At 50.4% G+C, this 19669-nt stretch overlaps 1 protein-coding gene across 2 annotated transcripts; it reads right to left on the bottom strand.

Annotated features, from left to right (window-relative positions):
- Positions 1–1552: 1552 nt before the first annotated feature.
- Positions 1553–19110, bottom strand: NUTF2 (nuclear transport factor 2). 2 transcript variants are annotated; one of them, XM_030863639.2, is made up of 5 exons: positions 19006–19110; positions 5568–5695; positions 3940–4011; positions 3757–3855; positions 1553–2064 (listed from the first exon to the last, which is right to left on the bottom strand). In XM_030863639.2, exons 2-5 carry the CDS (start codon positions 5664–5666, stop codon positions 1951–1953), a joined length of 384 nt encoding a protein of 127 aa, XP_030719499.1. In that variant the 5' UTR covers positions 5667–5695; positions 19006–19110; the 3' UTR covers positions 1553–1950. The 2 variants fall into 2 exon arrangements, with proteins under 2 accessions (XP_030719499.1, XP_060145346.1); XM_060289363.2 differs by lacking the exon at positions 19006–19110 and adding an exon at positions 18538–18807.
- Positions 19111–19669: the final 559 nt, after the last annotated feature.

Raw genomic sequence — 19669 nt, 5'->3', positions numbered from 1 at the left:
GTGGGCCTAGGACCGGGTCAATTTGGTTGCCCAAGCTGAATCCCTCAGATGCCCCAGGAGCAAGCTAAATTGGTAGGAGCCTCGGTTTCCCCTTTGGGAAGTGGGTCACTGTAACCCAAGACCTGAGGGGACCCGTGAAGTCACGGACCCCGGAATTGCAAGGGCAGAGGAGATGGTCCCACCACAAACATCACATTGTTCCCTAACGTCTCCCAGCATCCCCCTGCATGACCTGGCACCCTCAGGCAAAAAGAAAGGAACCATAGTTTACAAACACCTCTTTATTGCAGACATTTCAGGCACAGATACATGGAAAAGCTGTATTGCAGATTTTATACAGGGTGGTTTAAGAGGCAGCAGGTTTCTACCTCTCTCCCCAAACTCCACCCCCCAAATACACAGCAGCCAAGAAATCAGCCCCATTGAAATCTCCTGAGTATGCTGTCCTTTCAAACAGCACATCATCCAGCCCAGTGCCCAGTGTAGCCAGGCAACCAGTGGGGGTCTGAGGAAGTCCTTGGCTTCCATCCATAGTGCAGGAGGGAAGGGGGCTGTGCAGGTCAGGCAAAGCTGTGGTGCCCTCACCAATCCTAAAACCCCTAACAGGGCATCAGCCCAAGTCCTGGGTTTGGTTCTAGCCTGTGGTTGCTACCTTGCCACGAGTTTTACACCACCAAGGTCTCAGGGCTCAAGGGCTAGATTTGTACTAGGCAAGGCTTGTCCCCAAAACTGAGGAGCAGAAACTGCCCCAACAGCTGAGACTTCCCGGGATTTGAAGATAGTGTGAAGGTGTGTGTGTGTGGTCAGGGAGGGAATTGGAGGAGGCCTAGAGATGCCTTGCAGAGGTCTCAGGGGTGAGAAATCCTAGAACCTAAATCCCTCAAACTCAGAATGCTTTCTTTCGTAGTTCTAAATCTATACTCCAACCCAACCGGGCCTGGCTCCATGGGCATTGGAGGCTGGCTGTTCGAGTTACTCCCCTTTGGGTAATGATATCCACAGCAGATGGTACAGCATCAGAGCTGCCCTCTGCTTGGCTTGGGATTTACAGGGCACACTGGATGTGATCCTGACCCTTCTGTGGATAGAACAGGCCCTTCTCCCTCAAACCTCTGCTCATACTTGGCCTTGCTGAGCCCTCAGTTCAGAGGGCCTGAAGCTAATGGGCCATTTTTGCCAAGGCTTTTCCATCTTCGGTGGGGTTCTGGGTCATCTCACATGTCATTAGAGCCTTGACCCTACCCAGCGTAGACATCACAGGAGGTGTCAGAACTGACTGCAGAGGCTTCAGTGCAAGGGAAGCTTCAGGTCAGACCTGAGCTCTGCCTGTCTGCAGCTCACTTTCCCAAGACCAGGTGGGCCATGGAGGGAACACTATGCCCTACAGGGCTTCTGAGAGAAGCCAGCTGAGAGTGCTGCTTCAGCGTTTTCTCCTTGCAACAGGTATCGCTGAAGTGGGGCAGAGGTGGGAGGGTGAGACATGAGAGAGCCAATGAGGCAGGGTAGTTACTGATGCCCAGCCAACTATTAAACTAATTAAAACAATTTAAACTGTTAAGAAAATTTTTGTGGTTTTATTGTATCATGAGGCATTGAAACATCTGAACAAATCAATATCTCGGTGGTGAGGCAGCTGCTTTCTCCTTCACTTCTTTGGGTTACTAGAGCAACTTGTCAGTAGATTAAAAAAAAAAAAAAAAAAGACAACCTTTCGCATTACTTAAGTCTTTCCAAGGCATGCGCTGGTACAACACAAACTTCTCCCATCAGATGCAACTAGTCTAGCGTCCAAACATCATGCACAATACCTCGGCAGCAGTAGCGCACTGCGCCCACTCCCACCGCGGCCCTGCTCATTTGTGTATGATATTTGGAGCATCTGGAGGAGCATGAATAATATCGGGAAGAGGAGGGAGGAGGAAACAGCATGAGTGCCTGGCTGGGAGGAGGTCAGCCAAAGTTGTGCAGGGCAAGCCTGAACATGTCATTGGTGCAAACCCAAGCATCATTGATGTTCTTTAATAGGAACATCTGGTGGAACCCCATGATGGGGTCTTCATCGGCCTGTGAGGAGAGAGAAAATGGTTCAGTAAGGTGGCCAAGGAACAGGAAGGGTGTTCAGCAGGAGGTGAACGCTGACTTGGGATCAGGCCCTACAATTTGGACGCAAATCCTAGGAGAGCTAAGGGGTACTTGTGACTGTGAATTGACACAATGTATGAAACACTAAACTGGGCACTAAACTGGGCCTTGAGATGGCAGCTCACACTGCTATGTACACAAACTGCAGAAAAACTCACCAGTTAGCTACAGCAACAGAGCAGAGAACGTACGTGCCTCTGAACCCATGTTTCTGGGCACAAATGATCAATTTGAAAGAGTTCTGCAGCACTTACCATGTAACTCACAGTAATCTGTAAACTAAACAATCTTAGTGTCTGATTATGCCAGTTAGTCCAACCAGGAGAAGGTACTACTAATACTGACTATGGCCAAGTACATGAGAAAAGGCTCAAAACCAAGCTCACACTGATTACAGCTCTACAAGCGAAAAAAACCAATGCAGCACTATCAGGTAATCTGTTTCTTGTCATGTAACATATTTGCAACGAAAAAAGAAAGGCGAGAGACTTCCACCCAAACTGCAGAATACCCAGATGAGGCCTAGTTGAGGTAGGAGCCCAGCCAACCAACAGTGTTTCTAATATCACTGTTTTTTCCAGGAATTATCATCAGCAAGGAGGCAAATCAGTCTTTTGGGGGTTGGACAAAAACACCAGAAAGAACCTGAAGCCAGGTGGGAAGAGGCACTGCTAACTGATTCCAGCCTGGGAAAGTGGGCACTAAGACCCCAGGAGAGACCTCCTCACTCCCAAGGCCTATTTGAGCACACTTGCTGGGCACGGTATCTTGGACAGGCAGGAGAAACTAACAGGAAAGAACAGGCCAGAAGGCAGGTCCGTCTGGGTCCACTGGAGAGGCCTAGCCCCCGCCCCCCGCCACTTTCTTCCACCCTTGTAACGGACTCAAGAAGCCCTGCCTAGCCTAGGGAGAAGGCATGTGGGCCTGTTACTCTGGGCCCCATGATGCCACAGGCCCAGGAGGTTGGAACCTGGTTAAGGGGCAGCTCATTTGTCCTGCTTTGGGAAGGAGGAGAGGCTTTTTTGGGAAATCAAGAATCTGGCTTCAGCCTGTTAGAGCATAACAAGTAGGAGTTCCTGGGGGGTACGGGACCACAGGAAGGCTTTGAAGGTAACAGGTCTTGAGAAGTGGAAGGAGAAATGCAAAGAGAAGCAAGGGTTTCAGGAATCTGCTTTGCTCAGCAGGTGGAAGAATCAGCAGCCAGCTTGGGGAGTGGCAGCATGGACTCCAGCTCAGGATCAGCTGCCTGCAGAAGGCCCACCTACACCTTGAGGCAGTGCAAAGGCCCAGTGGCTTGGATCACAGCCCCATCCTGCTCCTATACCTCTTGTCCCTTTTCCAAAAATGCTCTATACGAGTGCTCTCCAATAGGACTTGTTGCAATAACAGAAATGTTCTATGTTTGCGCTGTCCAATAGGCAGCCACAAGCACTTGAAGTATGACTAATGCAACTGAGGAACTACATTTTAATTTTATTTCATTTTACTTAATGTAATTTAAAAATCACCACATGTGGCTGATGGCTATTGTACTGAGCTACACAGCTCTAAGCATCACTTTGGGTGTCCCTTGAGAAGCAGGACAGCAGCACTGCAAGGCAGCAGCACTATTACCTTGAGCTGGCCCACAACCATGCTGATGATGCAGCTATCTGGCGTGGGCTGATGGTCCTGCGCCGTGATGCTATGCTGGATTTTCTGGAACGGAAGGCTCTGCAAAGGAAAGAGTGGGTGGTGGGCTGTGGCCAGTGAGGTGGGGAAGGAGCTGCCTGCAGCCCAGCCCTGGCCCTTACTTACAGACAATTTCTCCACAATGGCAGCTTTCCCCTGGAATTGCTGTCCTTCCCACGTAAGGCATGACGCGTCAATCTGAAAACCAGGAAACCTGGGGTCAGGGCTTCAGAGCACAAGGAGTATCTCTGAGGCCCTGAAAGGACCCTGAAAAGGGTCTTGCTTGGGGAAATTAGTTCATGTCTTAGTTTCCCTGCCTGTAAAGAAGGAAAATGAGGGTAACTTCCAAACTTTACAGGATGAACAACTTCTTTAATTACACCCCAGCACTGCAGAACCCAAGCTCTGAAAGACTATGTAACAAAATACAAACTTATTAATAAGTTCACTTCCCACCTTTTATTCAAGAAGTTGTATGGCCTTTGATATGCATGAGCTCCAGGCTGGCTATATGTGGCCAGGGCTCAGTCAAAAGCCATCCTGCTGCATGGTCAGTCAGCACCAGTCCCAGAAAAGCCATCAGTGAGTTCCAAAGAGGCCCTTCCCATGGGGTCAGAGAGGAATGGAGGCTGACAAGGCCTTGCCTGGGACCCTCCCTACCATCAACATGTAACCCATTACCTTCACTTCTTCCCCACCCCATCTCTCCTGCCACAGCCTTCAGGGGCAGAACTCAAAAGTGCCTCTGCTACTTACCAGCTCTGACATTAAGCAAGCTACTTTTTTTTTTTCTCCCCCTGAGTCTCAGTTTCCTGATCTTTAAAAGGAATATGTGCTGAGGTTTATATAAAATGACATACATAAAGTACTCTTTTAGGACCTTGCTAACTCTTCTCTGGGTCAGGCCTGCTTTAATTGATTTTAAAAGCAATATGGTAGAAGTGCCAAGGATCCCAGAGTCATACCAGTTTGAGTTTTTAAAATTCTCTACCTATGATAGTGACAATCAAATACCTGTGCTGGATTTGTTCTTCCACTGGTAAGATCCTTTTCTTTTCTTCAAAATTTCTGAACTGGCCCTGACTTTTTGGAGGGAGACACAAAGGAGTTTGCCCACAGCCCAGTCAGGCTGCAAGGCTATGCTGGATGACTCCTACCTCTCCTATCCTGGGCAGACCTGCTAGGCGTGGCCTGATCAATCACATTTCTGTCTTGGGCAGGGTCAAATACAATTAACTCTTGGTATATACGAACATCACTAAAACAGCAGCAAATCATACCTGCATAGAAGGGTTTCTCAAGACACACCAACCTCCCTGGACTAACCCCATTTGTTTCCCATGAGCATTCAGCGGCTTTTGGCCCCCCAAAGGAAGGTGGACCTGGGGCCTCCAGGAGAGATCAGCGGGGCACTGATGATGCTTACAGCTGCTGCCTCCAGAGGGCACCATGAGCCCTAGCCTCTGTCTGCTGCTGCCCAATCTAGAACAGAGGCACTCCCAGGACCATGGAATGGCAAGCCCAGAACCTGCTGCCTAGGGTATCAGAATCCAGTCTTACAGATGACAGAAAGGAATGTGTGGACCAGGGAGTTGGGCTAGGCCTTAAGCCCCCTGTGCCATGGAGAGTAGCTCAGATAAAAGGGGACAGCCAAATTCAGTGAGGGCTGCCAGAACTTGTGAACTGGAGGCACTGGCCCAACATGTGAATTGATTCCCTGAGGTCCCGTTCTGGTCCTAGAGCTGAAGACTTACATAAATTGCGCCTAGTTGGGTTCTGTCGTTATCAAATAACTGGTAGTAATGTTGAATGAAGCTGGATCCAATCTGCTCCCAAATTGGCTTGTCTCCCATTCTGGAGCGTCACCCGGCCTCGTTGAGACCTGCAAGTCCAGTGAGACAGGGAGGGTAGTGTTGGTACCTTGGTACCGTGGAAGCAGGAGGTAGCCAGCCAGTCTCCTCACTGACCCCCACCCCTCCCAGACCTCCTTGAGTAGGGAGTCTTTTGCTGACGTCTGTTCTCCCAGGAAACACAGAGAGGGCCCAGGAACTGACAGGCGATCCCTCAATACAGACCAGTGCAGGGAGCCCAGAGGTGGACCAGACCCAGACCCTCCTTTGAGGGGCTCTCGTGGATGAAACAGCAGGATGGGTGCTGAGGGTGGAGCCAGGACAAAGGAAGGTCAGAGCAAGTCCAATGGAGGGATGGGCTTTTAAGGAGGAGCTAAGCACTCTCCCCATATCTTTTCATTTAATCCTCTCAACAACCTGCAAGGCTGTTGAGAGTTATTGCTATTCTTCCCACTTTGCAGGTCGGGAACTACTGATGTCTGTATGTGGAGTGTCTTCTATTGCAGCCTTCAGGCCCACTCCTTGTCCTGCTGAGACTCAGCACTCAGTCCCTCAACACTGCCCTCCGGGCTTACTGGCAGGTGGAAGAAGACCCATTGGGAGTGGGGGGAAATGGCTCCTCAAGGCCCCAGTTGCAACAAAGACAGCGAGTGACTCCCCCCGCACACACTTTGTCTTAAGGGGGTAGTTACGTCTTTGAGGCCAGGTGACATGATTTCGTCACTGATGGGGGTTATATCTACCCACTTCAGAGCTGGAACCATGGGTTCAGAGGATCACAGGTAATAACAGAAATGTTGGGAGGGGAAATGAAGGCTGTGAGGGGGAAATGTGTCATGTCTTCACATCCCCATCCCAGCACTCACTCCATCAGAAGGGCTGCCCCTCTCCAGTCTCTGAGGCGGGGAGGAGAGGGAGGGGTGGGCCCCCCCGCTACAGATATCAGGGACCCCAGGCTGCTAGACGGAAAACCCAAGCCCCAGATGAAAGAGTCGCTCACGCTTTGGCAGGCCCGGGTAGGGTGGCGTGCATCTCCCTGCAGGATCCATGACAGCAGACCTGTGTGTTGCTCTGTAGTCATCTCTGACTGTAGAGGAGCCCACCCCCTCTCTCCTAATAACAGGAACTCTGAACCAAAGCAGTAAGGAGGTGGGTTTGGCCCTGGCAGACAACCATTGGCAGTAGTGGGATCTCACGCAAGTCACTGCACTTCTTAGGGCCTCAGCCCCCTTCTCTATAAGAGGGTGGAACCCTGAGGTTGCCAGTGGCTGTGGTCTCACTAAGGGAACCTAGTAAAGCCCTCAACTCAACATGGTAAGTGCTAGTTTGCTCCAGTCCCTATGACCTCACCCAAGGCCAGAAGAGCCAGAGGGAAGGACAGTGTTAGTGGGCAGTGGCTTATCCCCAATCCAGCCAATCTCCCTGCCTGTGACCAACACTCCAGCCAATGAGGGGCCAGGAAGCTGAGCCAGCTTTATTTTAAGTCCCCTAGGAGGTGGTGGCACTAAAAATAGCAGTTCAGTGCTGGGATGACTAAGAAATGTCCAGGAAAGTCTAAAACAAGCAGAGGAGAAAGCTTGGACCCGGTCACGCCTGCTTGGGACAAGGTGTATCCCAGTTCACACTCTGCCAAGAAATACATCAACAAATGGGAAAAACATAGGATCAACAGCTAGTCCCAGCTGCTCTGTCTTGGTCACATTTCCAAGGGGTCAGACTGTGACTGTACCACATGCAAACTTGGGTTACTGGAGGCAGGACACAGCCCCACATCTCGCATCTCTGCCCCTTCCACCCTAGTATTCACTATGCTTGGCTCACTCATTGTGGCCCAACCCTACCACATGATGCTCTCAAGATGCCTTGCTGAGCATCTTGAACTCTGGGGCAGGGGGAAAGCTGGAGGAATGGATGAGGGCCATCTCCCGCGCTGTCCTAAGCAGCCCTCAGGGAAGGTCTTGGAGAAAGGAGTATGCCAGTCAGAAGAAACAACATTAGCAAATGTCTAGAGCCTCAGAAAGAGATTAGGGCAGGAAACCGAGAAGCTGGAGATGGAGGATGAGGGGAAATAAGGCCAGAAGCTCATCCAAAGAAAAAAAAAGTGGCGCCATGTGGTGGGACAGTGAGGTGAAGGAAGTGGGGGGGTGTTTTTTCCTTTTTCAACATTGTTCTTAACAGTGTGATTAACATGCTAATACAAAAACTACTTGGCAGAAGTAGTGGTAGAGTAAAGAGGTGGAGGGATAAAAGGACAAGAAGACCCCTTTGGCCCGGTGGAGTGGGACAGGGCAGAGTGAGCTCTCCTGAGGAACAGGACTGCTCAGGGGCTCCCAGAAAGTGGGAGAAGGAACCTTCAAAAGTATGTGGACTGAAGACTTTGCTTTAAAGATGTCAAATGGGGCTGCTGAGGCCAACACCAACCTCATTCGAGGCCTTCTTGACCTTGATGTGTTTATCTCTATGTCGTGATCACATCGCCATGTGGTCAGATTCCACTGTCAGCCCACTTTACAGGTGGGAAAACCAAGGTTCAGCTGGTTGCCCCAAGCTCACCCAGTACATCAGTGCTGATACTGGGTTCTCTGGTCAAGGTCACTGCTTGCTTTCTGCTAACTTTGCATCCCTGAGCTCTAAACCACAAGGCTGTCCATGTCCCTCCCCTACAAAACCCTCACCCTTGGGTTAAAGGTCAAACCCCCAAAGCTCCACATGTGGCTATCCACACCCGTCCCTGACTCCTCAGCCATTCTCTCCTATCTCCATCCAGCTCCACACATAAACACACCAGAACTCTCTGAGTGTTTGCTCCCTGTGTCTTTTGCACAGGTGAGTCCTCCTGCCATGATGCCCGCCCTCCCCTCAGGTCACTGTTCAGATGCCACACATTTGGGTCCTCCTTTCCAGACTCAACTGTTGACTCCAACCCCACGTGCAAAGCCATATCAACACACCCAGGGCTCATTCCTCTGCCTGAACACAGCTCTGGGCTGTGAGGGTTCCAGTGTGCTTCCTGCCACACCCGACCCCACCTCCTCAACCTCCCAGCACAGAGTCCAGCAAACTACAGGATTTATAGTTTCTGACTCCAAATCTTCCACAAAGCTTTGCACTCATAGCCAGGAGGCAGCATTCCTGAGTCCAGAAAAAGCAACAGGGTGCAGAGCCCACCTCCCATCCCCATGCAACATAGAGGAGAGGTGGGCCAGGCTGGGAGGATGTTCCCCAGGATGGCCAGCCAGCCTTGACCTTGTTTCTAATATATTTATTGTGGAAAGAACAGCCTGGAAAGAAACAAAATGCCAAGGCTGAGGGGCAGCCTCACATCAGATTGGAGAGTGACCTTCATGACAGCTTCTCCTACAGCTCTTCCAAGAGGGCTGCTGACCACACCGTCTCCTGCTTCACTTAGGCTGACTAAGGCCAGGCTCCTCGAGGAGCAGAAATGACCTTGGTGACCTCTCACCCACTGAGCTTCAGCTTTCACTGACCCTTAGGTCTCTGTGGGTGCAAAGACGCTCTAAAAATGTCTCATAAACCATGGCCCTTTCCCAACAAATTTCCGCAGAGGCAGAGATGCCCCAGCCTTGTGAATGATTTCAACTCATTCATACTCCCTGAGGTTGTCACAGACCCCAGGTTAAAACCTCTGGCCCAGGAGATTCCATTGGGTAACAGAAAAAACTTCATTTTTATCCTCAAATTCTGGGTCAGTGTTTCCATATTTTGAAACTTGAAACAGCAATGTCCGGCTGATAATGTCTCACTTTCACTAATGTGTATTACATGTAGAAATGTGCTAAGGGCTTTACGTGCATTTGTTCTAACACCCTGTGAGTCAACTCCCATATTAGAGATGAGCAAAATGAGGCCCAGCAAGGTCAGCTAATTTGCTCAAGGTCACAAGCCTAATAAATGGTGGAACTGGATGGAACCAGGCTTAGTGGACTCCAGAGCCAGGACTCCCAGTGATAACTAGTCTGGAGATAAAAATGAACAACATGGGGGCTTCCCTGGTGGTGCAGTGGTTAAGAATCTGTCTGCCAACGCAGGGGACACGGGTTCGAGCCCTGGTCTGGGAAGATCCCATATGCCGCGGAGCAACTAAGCCCGTGCGCCACAACTACTGAGCCTGCAGTCTAGAGCCTGTGAGCCACAACTACTAAGCCTGCATGCCACAACTACTGAAGCCCACACACCTAGAGCCCGTGCTCTGCAACAAAAGAAGCCACCACAATGAAGCCTGTGAATCACAATGAAGAGTAGCCCCTGCTCGCCATGACTAGAGAAAGCCCGCACACAGCAATGAAGACCCAACACAGCCAAAAATAAATAAAAATAAAATAAATAAATTTAAAAAAAAAATGAACAACATGTAGGGCTGAAGCCCTGATCTCTGACCTTGGCTTTCTCAGACAGGGGCAAGACAGGGGCAAGACAGGTCTGAACCAGGGCTTCTGCCTCCAAACAATGGCACCAGGCAGACTGCCACACTAAACAATGGGTGTTTTCACCCATTGGGGATGATCTCACAGTTTTCCCAAATCTTCAAAGTCACAACCCCATTCTACCATCTCAGCAAAACAGATATAGATGCTGGCCTAGCTGGACCTGGGTCAGGGCTGGAGGCAGGAGAGTGATGAGGAAGAGGACATTACTGACTCCAGACTAATAAAACAGAAGGATGCTCACCTCTGAGGGCCCATCACCGAGGTCCGCAAAGAATGCCAGATATGCTGAGCTTATAGTGGGACCCTTGAAATTGGCACCAACCATCTCTATTACCCTCACACCTACTGTCTGCTAGGCCTCCAAGAGCCCTGAAGCAGAGGCTGAGAAGGACTCCGACAGGTGGGACTGACAGACAACCTTGGCTTAAACCCAGAGCACAGGCGTGCACTGTGGGGAGTGAGAGGGAAGGCTGCATAGTGCCTGTCCTTCAGGAACAAACTGCACCTCTTTCCATGATCTGAGGGGTGCTGTATATCCTGTCCTACGGCCCTCCAATGACTTCCCTTCCCATTCCCCACTGACAGTCTCAACCATTTATCCTGGCTTCAAGGCCCTGGGTGGCCTGGCCTCCCAGCTATCCAACCTTGTCTCCTGCCACCCACTCCTTCCCGTCCTCTGCAGCCACTCTGGGCATTTTCCTGTTTCTGGAACATGTTGAGCCTGTCTCACTGGAGGGGTTTGCAACTGTTGATCCTTCTACCTGGATCCCCCTTCTTCGTAGATCTCCATGTGTCTGCTTCCTTGTCACATATGTGTCAGGTCAAATGTTACCTCCTCATAGATACCTTCAGACACTGTGACCACTCCGTCTAAAGCAGCCACCCATTTACTCACTTCACCACCCCGTTTCATCTTCTTAGCACTTGTCACTGCATGAGACTGTCACATTTACATATTTGTTTATGGTCTGTCTCCCTGACTGGGGCACCCCTGTTCCCATGGTGCCTGGCCCAGCCCCTCTGCTCTGGAGGACTGAGCTCTGGGCAAACCCTGTTCAATTTAAGTGGCCAAGTGACCCACTTCCCCTCCTCCCACACCTTCTGTCCAAGTTGTCAGGAAACAATCCTTTGCCTTCCACCCAGCCATCTGTCTGAGGCGTGTGGGAAGTGGGGCTTAGCCCCAAACACCCTCCATCCCCCCACAAGGCTCTGATCACCTGAGGGACAACTGGGGCTGAATAGTAGGCACACAACCACTTCCCTCAAAGGCTTGGCCTCTAGTTTGGTTCTCCTCTCCCTCATGGTATGACCCTCTGACCCTGTCTCTTCATCAGTAATTATGAGGATGTTAGGGGTAATCAACTGAGGGTATAAAGCAGGACTCAGCTGTAAGCAGTCATTGGCAGCTGCTAGGTGAATACTAGGTCAAGAGCTAGGAAGAAGGTGGATATCTCAGTCTCCTATAGGGACACCACACTAAAGAGCAGCCTTGACCGAGGACTGGCAACAGCCTCGTCCACCACTCCCCTGCCTGAAGTTGGGAGGGAAATCAGCTAAGGTCTGCTGCCCAGATGGCTGGCCAGGACAGAACCCTCTCCTGGGGCAGACCCCTGATGTCTAGGTGCCCCCAGCACCCTAAGGGCCTTTTCCTTATCTTCTATTTGAAGAAAGGGCTCCAGAGACTTCAGGCTGCCCTGGCTGGCCCAGAAGGTGAATCCCGAGACCTGCATTGTAGTCCCTCTGCTCCATGCTTATTCAGTCCTTGAGTGGCCACCCCTTCCCAGGTGGCTCAGGGATCTCTGAGGCCCCCGTCCTAGAGAGCTCCCATCCATGAACTTGCTGGTTCATGTACTGTAAGTCAAACTCCTGTAAGCCAAACAGTTACATGTGTTCTCTCATTGGAGTCTCACAGCCCTGAAAAGCTGGTGTGATTAGTGTAACTTTGTAGATGAAGAAACCAAGACTCTGAGAGATTAGGAAAGAATTCAAGACCACAGAAGGCCACTGGCATAGTCAGCATTAAAATGTCCACAAAATTGGCCTGGATTGGAGCAGCTGAGAGCCCATGTCAAGCAGCAGAAAGCATAGATGGCAAAATGAGGCTGTGAGGAATGGAGCCCAGGCCTTTTCTTCCCCTTTGAAATCAGCAAGCTCCATGGCCATCAGAACAGAAGCCTCTAAGTGCATGCTCAGCCTGTCAAAGCAGGTTTACAACCTACAAATGAGAACTTGCCTTGACTTGGGCCTGACCATCTCTGCAAGTGAACCAATGTCTCTTTACAGACATCCTTCCAGGGGGCCACAGTTTCTGCCCTGGTGAGACCCAGTGGCTCTAATGCAGTACCTGAGGCTTTAAGAAACAAACATTCCAGAATTCCCCCAGTTTACTGAGGCAAACTACCCTCAGTTCCCAGGTACCCTGGACACACCCCTCTCATGAGGGGAGGTTCTCCTTCTCCAGCGTAGCCCCCACTCCAGCCTGGGTGCTTAAGGAGTTGGTACATAGCAGGTACCAGCAACAAATAAAGAGAAAGGCCTAGGGTAGTGAGAAGGGCCAACCCCAGCTCTCTTGTGTTCCTCTTCCCTGGCCACTAAGACACTTCCCTAGTTGTAGCCAGGCCTGAGCAAATGATTCCTCCCAGGAAGACACATTCCAGCTGATAGGGTGAGAAGGAGAAGGCGCCACACAGACCTGGTGGTAAGGGTGATTACCAGAACGATCAGTCACTCCAGACTGACTCCAGGCCTGGAAGTCACTGCAGGGATAACCCACTGCTGTGGCCTCCCTCAGGGAGAGAGTCTTCAAGAATTCCTGTCACATACGGTCAAAGCAAGAGAATCACAGAATCTCAAAGTTAGGGAAGGGGTAGTCAACTCAAATCCAACTCCACACACACAAACATCCTCAAATGGCCCATCAGAAAAAAATAACTTTAAAAAGAGGCCCATCCATGTATACGACAAACCCACAGCAAACATCATTCTCAATGGTGAAAAACTGAAAGCATTTCCTCTAAGATCAGGAACAAGACAAGGATGTCCACTCTCACCACTATTATTCAACATAGTTTTGGAAGTCCTAGCCACGGCAGTCAGAGAAGAAAAAGAAATAAAAGGAATACAAATTGGAAAAGAAGAAGTAAAACTGTCACTGTTTGCAGATGACATGATACTATACATAGAGAATCCTAAAGATGCCACCAGGAAACTACTAGAGCTCATCAATGAATTTGGTAAAGTTGTAGGATACAAAATTAATGCACAGAAATCTCTTGCAGTCCTACGCAATAACGATGAAAAAATCTGAAAGAGAAATTAAGGAAACACTCCCATTTACCATTGCAACAAAAAGAATAAAATACCTAGGAATAAACCTACCTAAGGAGACAAAAGACCTGTATGAAGGAAACTATAAGACACTTATTGAAGAAATTAAAGACAACACAAACAGATGGAGAGATATACCATGTTCTTGGATTGGAAGAATCGATGTTGTGAAAATGACTATACTATCCAAAGCAATCTACAGATTCAATGCAAACCCTATCAAATTACCAGTGGCATTTTTTACAGAACTAGAACAAGAAAATCTTAAAATTTGTATGGAGAAACAAAATACCCCGAATAGCCAAAGGAGTCTTGAGGGAAAAAAACGGAGCTGGCGGAATCAGACTCCCTGACTTCAGACTATACTACAAAGCTACATTAAAGAAGACAATATGGTACTGGCACAAAAACAGAAATATAGATCAATGGAACAGGATAGAAAGCCCAGAGATAAACCCACACACCTATGGTCAACTAATCTACGACAAAGGAGGCAAGGATATACAATGGAGAAAAGACAGTCTCTTCAATAAGTGGTGCTGGGAAAACTGGACAGCTACATGTAAAAGAATGAAATTAGAACACTCCCTAACACCATACACAAAAATAAACTCAAAATGGATTAGGACCTAAATGTAAGACTGGACACTATAAAACTCTTAGAAGAAAACATAGGAAGAACACTCTTTGACATAAATCACAGCAAGATCTTTTTTTATCCACCTCCTAGAATAATGGAAATAAAAACAAAAATAAATAAATGGGACCTAATGAAACTTAAAAGCTTTTGCACAGCAAAGGAAACTACAAACAAGATGAAAAGACAGCCCTCAGAATGGGAGAAAATATTTGCAAACAAATCAATGGACAAAGGATTAATCTCCAAAATATATAAACAACCCATGCAGCTCAATATCAAAAAAATAAACAACCCAATCAAAACACGGGCAGAAGACCTAAATAGACATTTCTCCAAAGACATACAGATGGCCAAGAAGCACATGAAAAGATGCTCAACATCACTAATTATTAGAGAAATGTAAATCAAAACTACAATGAGGTATCACCTCACACCAGTTAGAATGGGCACCAGAAAATCTACAAATAGGACTTCCCTGGTGGCGCAGTGGCTAGGAATCCGCCTGCCAACGCAGGGGACACAGGTTTGACCTATGGTCTGGGAAGATCCCACATGCCACGGAGCAACTAAGCCCGTGCACCATAACTACTGAGCCTACGCTCTAGAGCCCGTGAGCCACAACTACTGAAGCCCGCGTGCGTAGAGCCTGTGCTCTGCAACGAGAAGCCACTGCACTGAAAAGCCCGCCTGCCACAACGAAGAATAGCTCCAACTCGCTGCAACTAGAGAAAGCCTACGCACAGCAATGAAGACCCAATGCAGCCAAAAATAAATAAATAAAACAAATAAATTTTATTAAAAAAAAAGAAAATCTACAAACAACAAATGCTGGAGAGGGTGTGGAGAAATCGGAACCCTCTTGCACTGTTGGTGGGAATGTCAATTGATACAGCCACTATGGAAAACAGTATGGAGGTTCCTTAAAAAACAAAAAATAGAATTACCATATGACCCAGCAATCCCAGTACTGGGCATATACCCAGAGAAAACCATAATTCAAAAAGACACATGCACCCCAATGTTCACTGCAGCACTATTTACAATAGCCAGGTCATGGAAGCAACCTAAACACCCATCAACAGACGAATGGATAAAGAAGATGTAGTATATACATACAATGGAATATTACTCAGCCGTAAAAAGGAACGAAATTGGGTCATTTGTAGAGATGTGGATGGACCTAGAGGCTGTCATACAGAGTGAAGTAAGTCAGAAAGAGAAAAACAAATATCGTATATTAACGCATACATGTGGAACCTAGAAAAATGGTACAGATGAACCAGTTTGCAGGGCAGAAATTGAGACACAGATGTAGAGAACAAACGTATGGACACCAAGAGGGGAAAGTGGTGGGGGGGGTGGTGGTGGTGGTGGTGGGATGAATTGGGAGATAGGGGCTGACATGTGTACACTAATATGTATAAAACAGATAACTAACAAGAACCTGCAGTATAAAAAAATTAAATTAAATTAAATTAAATAAAAAAGGAGGCCCATCGGGCTTCCCTGGTGGTGCAGCGGTTGAGAGTCCGCCTGCCGATGCAGGGGACGCAGGTTCATGTCCTGGTCCGGGAAGATCCCACATGCCGCGGAGCAGCTGGGCCCGTGAGCCATGGCTGCTGAGCCTGCACGTCCGGAGCCTGTGCTCCACAACGGGAGAGGCCACAACAGTGAGAGGCCCGCGTACCGCAAAAAAAAAAAGGCCCATCAGGAGGTTCAGCTCAACCCCAGCGCACAGAAATCCTGCCCAACTTTCAATGTCCATCCTGTGGAAAACTTTTTGGATCCACTCCCCTCTCTCCAAAAGGACTATTCCCTTTCGCTTCTGGGGAGAGTGCCTCTGGTCTGACTCTGGAAGATGTCCTGATATTTATCACTCCAGGAGCACTGGGCACTTGAATAAGTGACCTGAGAGGGTCTCAGAAGAGACAGAAGCCACAAACCCAGGTTCCAGGCAGGGAATAAGGCCACACACCACAGAATGCTGGTGAGATTCTCAGGCACCAGGAGAATACCCAGCAGAGACCCCTGAGGAATGCAGGAGCTACCGATAGAAGACAGCTGCTAGACTCAACAGCCACAGCAATTTGGAGTGGTGACAGCCAAGTTTCTCAAGGGACCCCAGACTTTCCTGGCCCCAACATCCTGAAGTATACCTTGTTCTGTGGTTTCTCCAGGCACTGGAGAGGAGAGTGGGCTCACTAACAGACTTTCCTCTCTGGTGCTCTACTCATTCAGAAGCCCCCTCTTTTGCAAAGGGCCAAGAGCCCCTTGTGGGTCCCTTCAACTTAGCCCTCAGCACATAATAGCAACATTACCTCTGTCTCTTCCACTACTGTGACATCCTTTTCCCAGCACCAGGACTTGGTAGGATTCATTATTCTACCTCCAGCCTCAGCCCAGTGGGCTGACATATAGAAAGCGCTGCAAGAATGGTTGCTGAATAAAATGGATCATTGGTGTAAAAGGAGAAAAAAAAATTTCAAGCAAGATACTAATGCCTCAGTAAGGGTATTCCAGAATTTTTTGATACAAGGTGCCTTCCAGTTCTAAAATTTGAGAATTCTTTCACTTAAATCATTCTTCCCATCCCAACCCACCAACTGCAAAGACAGCAGAATAAAGTGAAACGTGGCTCAGAGAGGAGAGGTGGTCTCCATGTCACTAAGGGACCTAGTTGAGCTGGTTGAGAACCCAGCATCCTCACAGCCTGCCCGCTTGCTTACGCAGCCATATCCTGACTGTCCCATGCCAGGCCCCACCTCCCAAGACAGCCCTACATGAATAGAGGGTGCAGATTGATTCTGGAGAACCTCAGGGTTCTTTAACGATTGGAATGAGAGGGAGGGACCTGAATTCCTCCTGTTCCCAAGTAACCTTTGTTCCTTTTTTCCAAGGAACAGCAGCATTTTGACCTTGAAGAAAACCCTTGTTTTCAAGTCACCTAGGGCTTTGCAATGTGTGAACTAATCCACAGCCATAAAGCCTAATTCACCTGACACCAGTGTCCTAGAAAGAACCAACCCAGACAATCTCAAGGTCTTGGAACAACTACTTATAGCACTAAGAGATCCAATCACACTGATCCTATTTGTGTCCTGTGGGTGGTCCCTCCTTGTTGCCCACCTCCACTGGCAAACCAGGCCTCTCCTAAGTCTGCTGAATGAACCTGACTCCCATGTGGTCGTGGGCTAGGATGTGGACTAGGAGGGTTGAGTCCAGAGAAAACGCAGGCCCTGGTGACGAGATCTGGACAGAACCTTCCTTGCCTGTCCTCCTTAACCAGGGAGAATGCAGTTCAACTGCAGGAAAACTTCCAAGGCTAGAGTTCAATGACCAGAAAAATATTACCTGGGGAAATACTCAAGGGAAAAAAATTCCAAGGATGGTGGCTTCCTGCGTCACAGGCCTAACTCAACTCTCCTAAAAGAACTGCATGCTGCTGAGGCCAGGTCTGCAGAGACTTAGCTGCATCTTTATCCCTGCAAGAACTGTGGCTCAGAAGCTACATTGGGGTCAGAGGAATCAAGGCTTAACGAACTGTCTCTTCTCCATATCCCATGGTCTTCTCTGGACTTGTCCCTTAATTTTATCACCAATCAGGAGTGCCTTTACAAAGCCTGCTAGAAGACTACCCTATGGCTAGATACTTCCCTACTCCCAGAAATCAATGGAGTCCTTGGAGCCATCATTAAAGGCAATTTCCCAAGGCCCAACCAGCTTCCTGCCTGTTCATAGGTCACTCAGTTGTTGGAAAGTGAGCAGGCAGGTGAGGGAAGCCTGACTTTGTGCAGCCTCCAGCTCTAGTCCTGCCACCCAGGCTTCAGAAGGGCCTCACAGAGCATGAATCTGAACCCCACAGCCCAGATGTGCCCTATGCCCAATGTTGCTTGCAGCCCAGCCTCTTGTTTGGTACCAGGCTCAGGGACCTCAGACCTGGATTCTACTTTCCCCTCCATTAAACCCCACCTTACCGTTACCATTCTTATCGAATCATCCTCCTCTGTGGGAAAAGGGCAGATGACTCTGGGAGGGGCAGAAGTGAGGATTAGGCTGTGCTGAAGAGATCTAACGATGTGTTGGAGGCTCACACATTCAGCCTTACCTCCTTGGCTTCTTCCCTCCCTCCACTAACGCGGCCGGCCAACCCACCCACGGCTGGGGCCTGATCACTGACAGAGAGAAGGGCGGGGACTGAGCCTACGAGTCCGGAGCCGCCTCATCTCATCAAGCCAGATCCTCTAAGACTGGCCGGGGATGAAGTCCCACGTGGAACCCCCTCCCTACCCCAGATTCCCTGACCCTGGCCTCGATGCAGGAGAATCTGAGTTCCAGAGTGGGAGATAGGTTTCGTGCACTCTCAGCGGGCAGACAAGCAAGGGAGCGTTCACCTACATCCTAGCCGAGCTATGGTTGAGAACCGGGTGAGGGTAGGGCTGCGGCAGGCGGGCGCCCTTACCCAGTGCTGACTCCGGAGCGGGCCGGGTGGCACCTGCCCATCCCCGGATCCTTGGCAGGCGGGCGACAGGACGTGTGGCTGGGGTCCGCCCGCTAGCCTGCCTGCAGAGTTTGCAGGACTCGGGCTGGCCGGGCTAGGCCAGACGGGGCGGGGCCCGGAGAGCCCCATCCGGGTGGTCCAGAACAGAGAAAAAGGCCCGGCCCCGACGCCGTCCGGTGTGCCCGCCACGGGCACGGTACGCCTGAAATGGGTTCCTGGCTGTCTCTGTGTTCCCCCTGGCCGCCGCCTCAGAGGACCGACGGGAGGCGGAGCCGCGCGCGACACATGGCCCCGGCCCCGCGCGGCTTCGGGCCGCCGGGGGGGGGAGGGGAGGGGCGGCCCTGGGACTCGCAGCTGAGGCTCCAGGCGACCCGGAGCGCGGCTCCTGCGGCCCAGCCCCCGCCCCAGCGCGCTAGCCCAGACACTCACCCGAGGGGCTGGCACGATGGCGGCAGCGGCGGCGGCAACCCAGCGCGGTCTGCGACCGACTGTCCCTTCCCCCCTGCCTTCCCTTGCCACCCCGCTGCACTCTGGGAAACGCAGTTCCCCCCGTTCTCCTTTTTGGCATAGATGCGCCAGGAGAAAACTACAGTTCCCGACGTCCTATGCGCCGAGGCCCAGACACGGCCCGCAGCGCGGGAGGGGAGACTAAGTCAGGGAGGGAGGCCGCCGAGGCGAGCCCCTGAGAATTGTGGTCTAGCGGAAGCCTCTGGAACACCCGAGCTTGGCGCCAGGCGAGGGTCAGGGCTCAGTTATCGCCAAGTCCCAGCTGGTCCGGCCCAGCTCTGGTTGCGCGGCCGTTCGGTGTTGGCCCCGCCTCCGTGGGACCTCGGCCTGGCCCCAAACTGGCCTAGCCGCCCCTCCCTGGGCCCCTGAGCTGTTTCCGCTCGCAAAGCCCCCTCCCCTTTGGTGCTCTGGCCGCCCCTGCAGCCCCTTCGAGTGTTGCTCTAAGGCCAGCCGGGGCGGAACGCACAGCTTCTGTTTTTCCCAACATTCTTGCGCCCTGCCCGGTGCTAGTCGGACCCAAAGCTGGTTTCAAGCAGGCGAGGCTTTTCTTGGGCTGGAGACAAGATTACTCTTTAGATTTCTGCAG

The sequence above is a fragment of the Globicephala melas genome, chromosome 19, assembly GCF_963455315.2.
Source record: "Globicephala melas chromosome 19, mGloMel1.2, whole genome shotgun sequence".
Classification (NCBI taxonomy): Eukaryota; Metazoa; Chordata; class Mammalia; order Artiodactyla; family Delphinidae; genus Globicephala; species Globicephala melas.
Note: the sequence above shows the minus strand (reverse complement) of the source record. Positions and strands in the feature narration are given on the sequence as shown.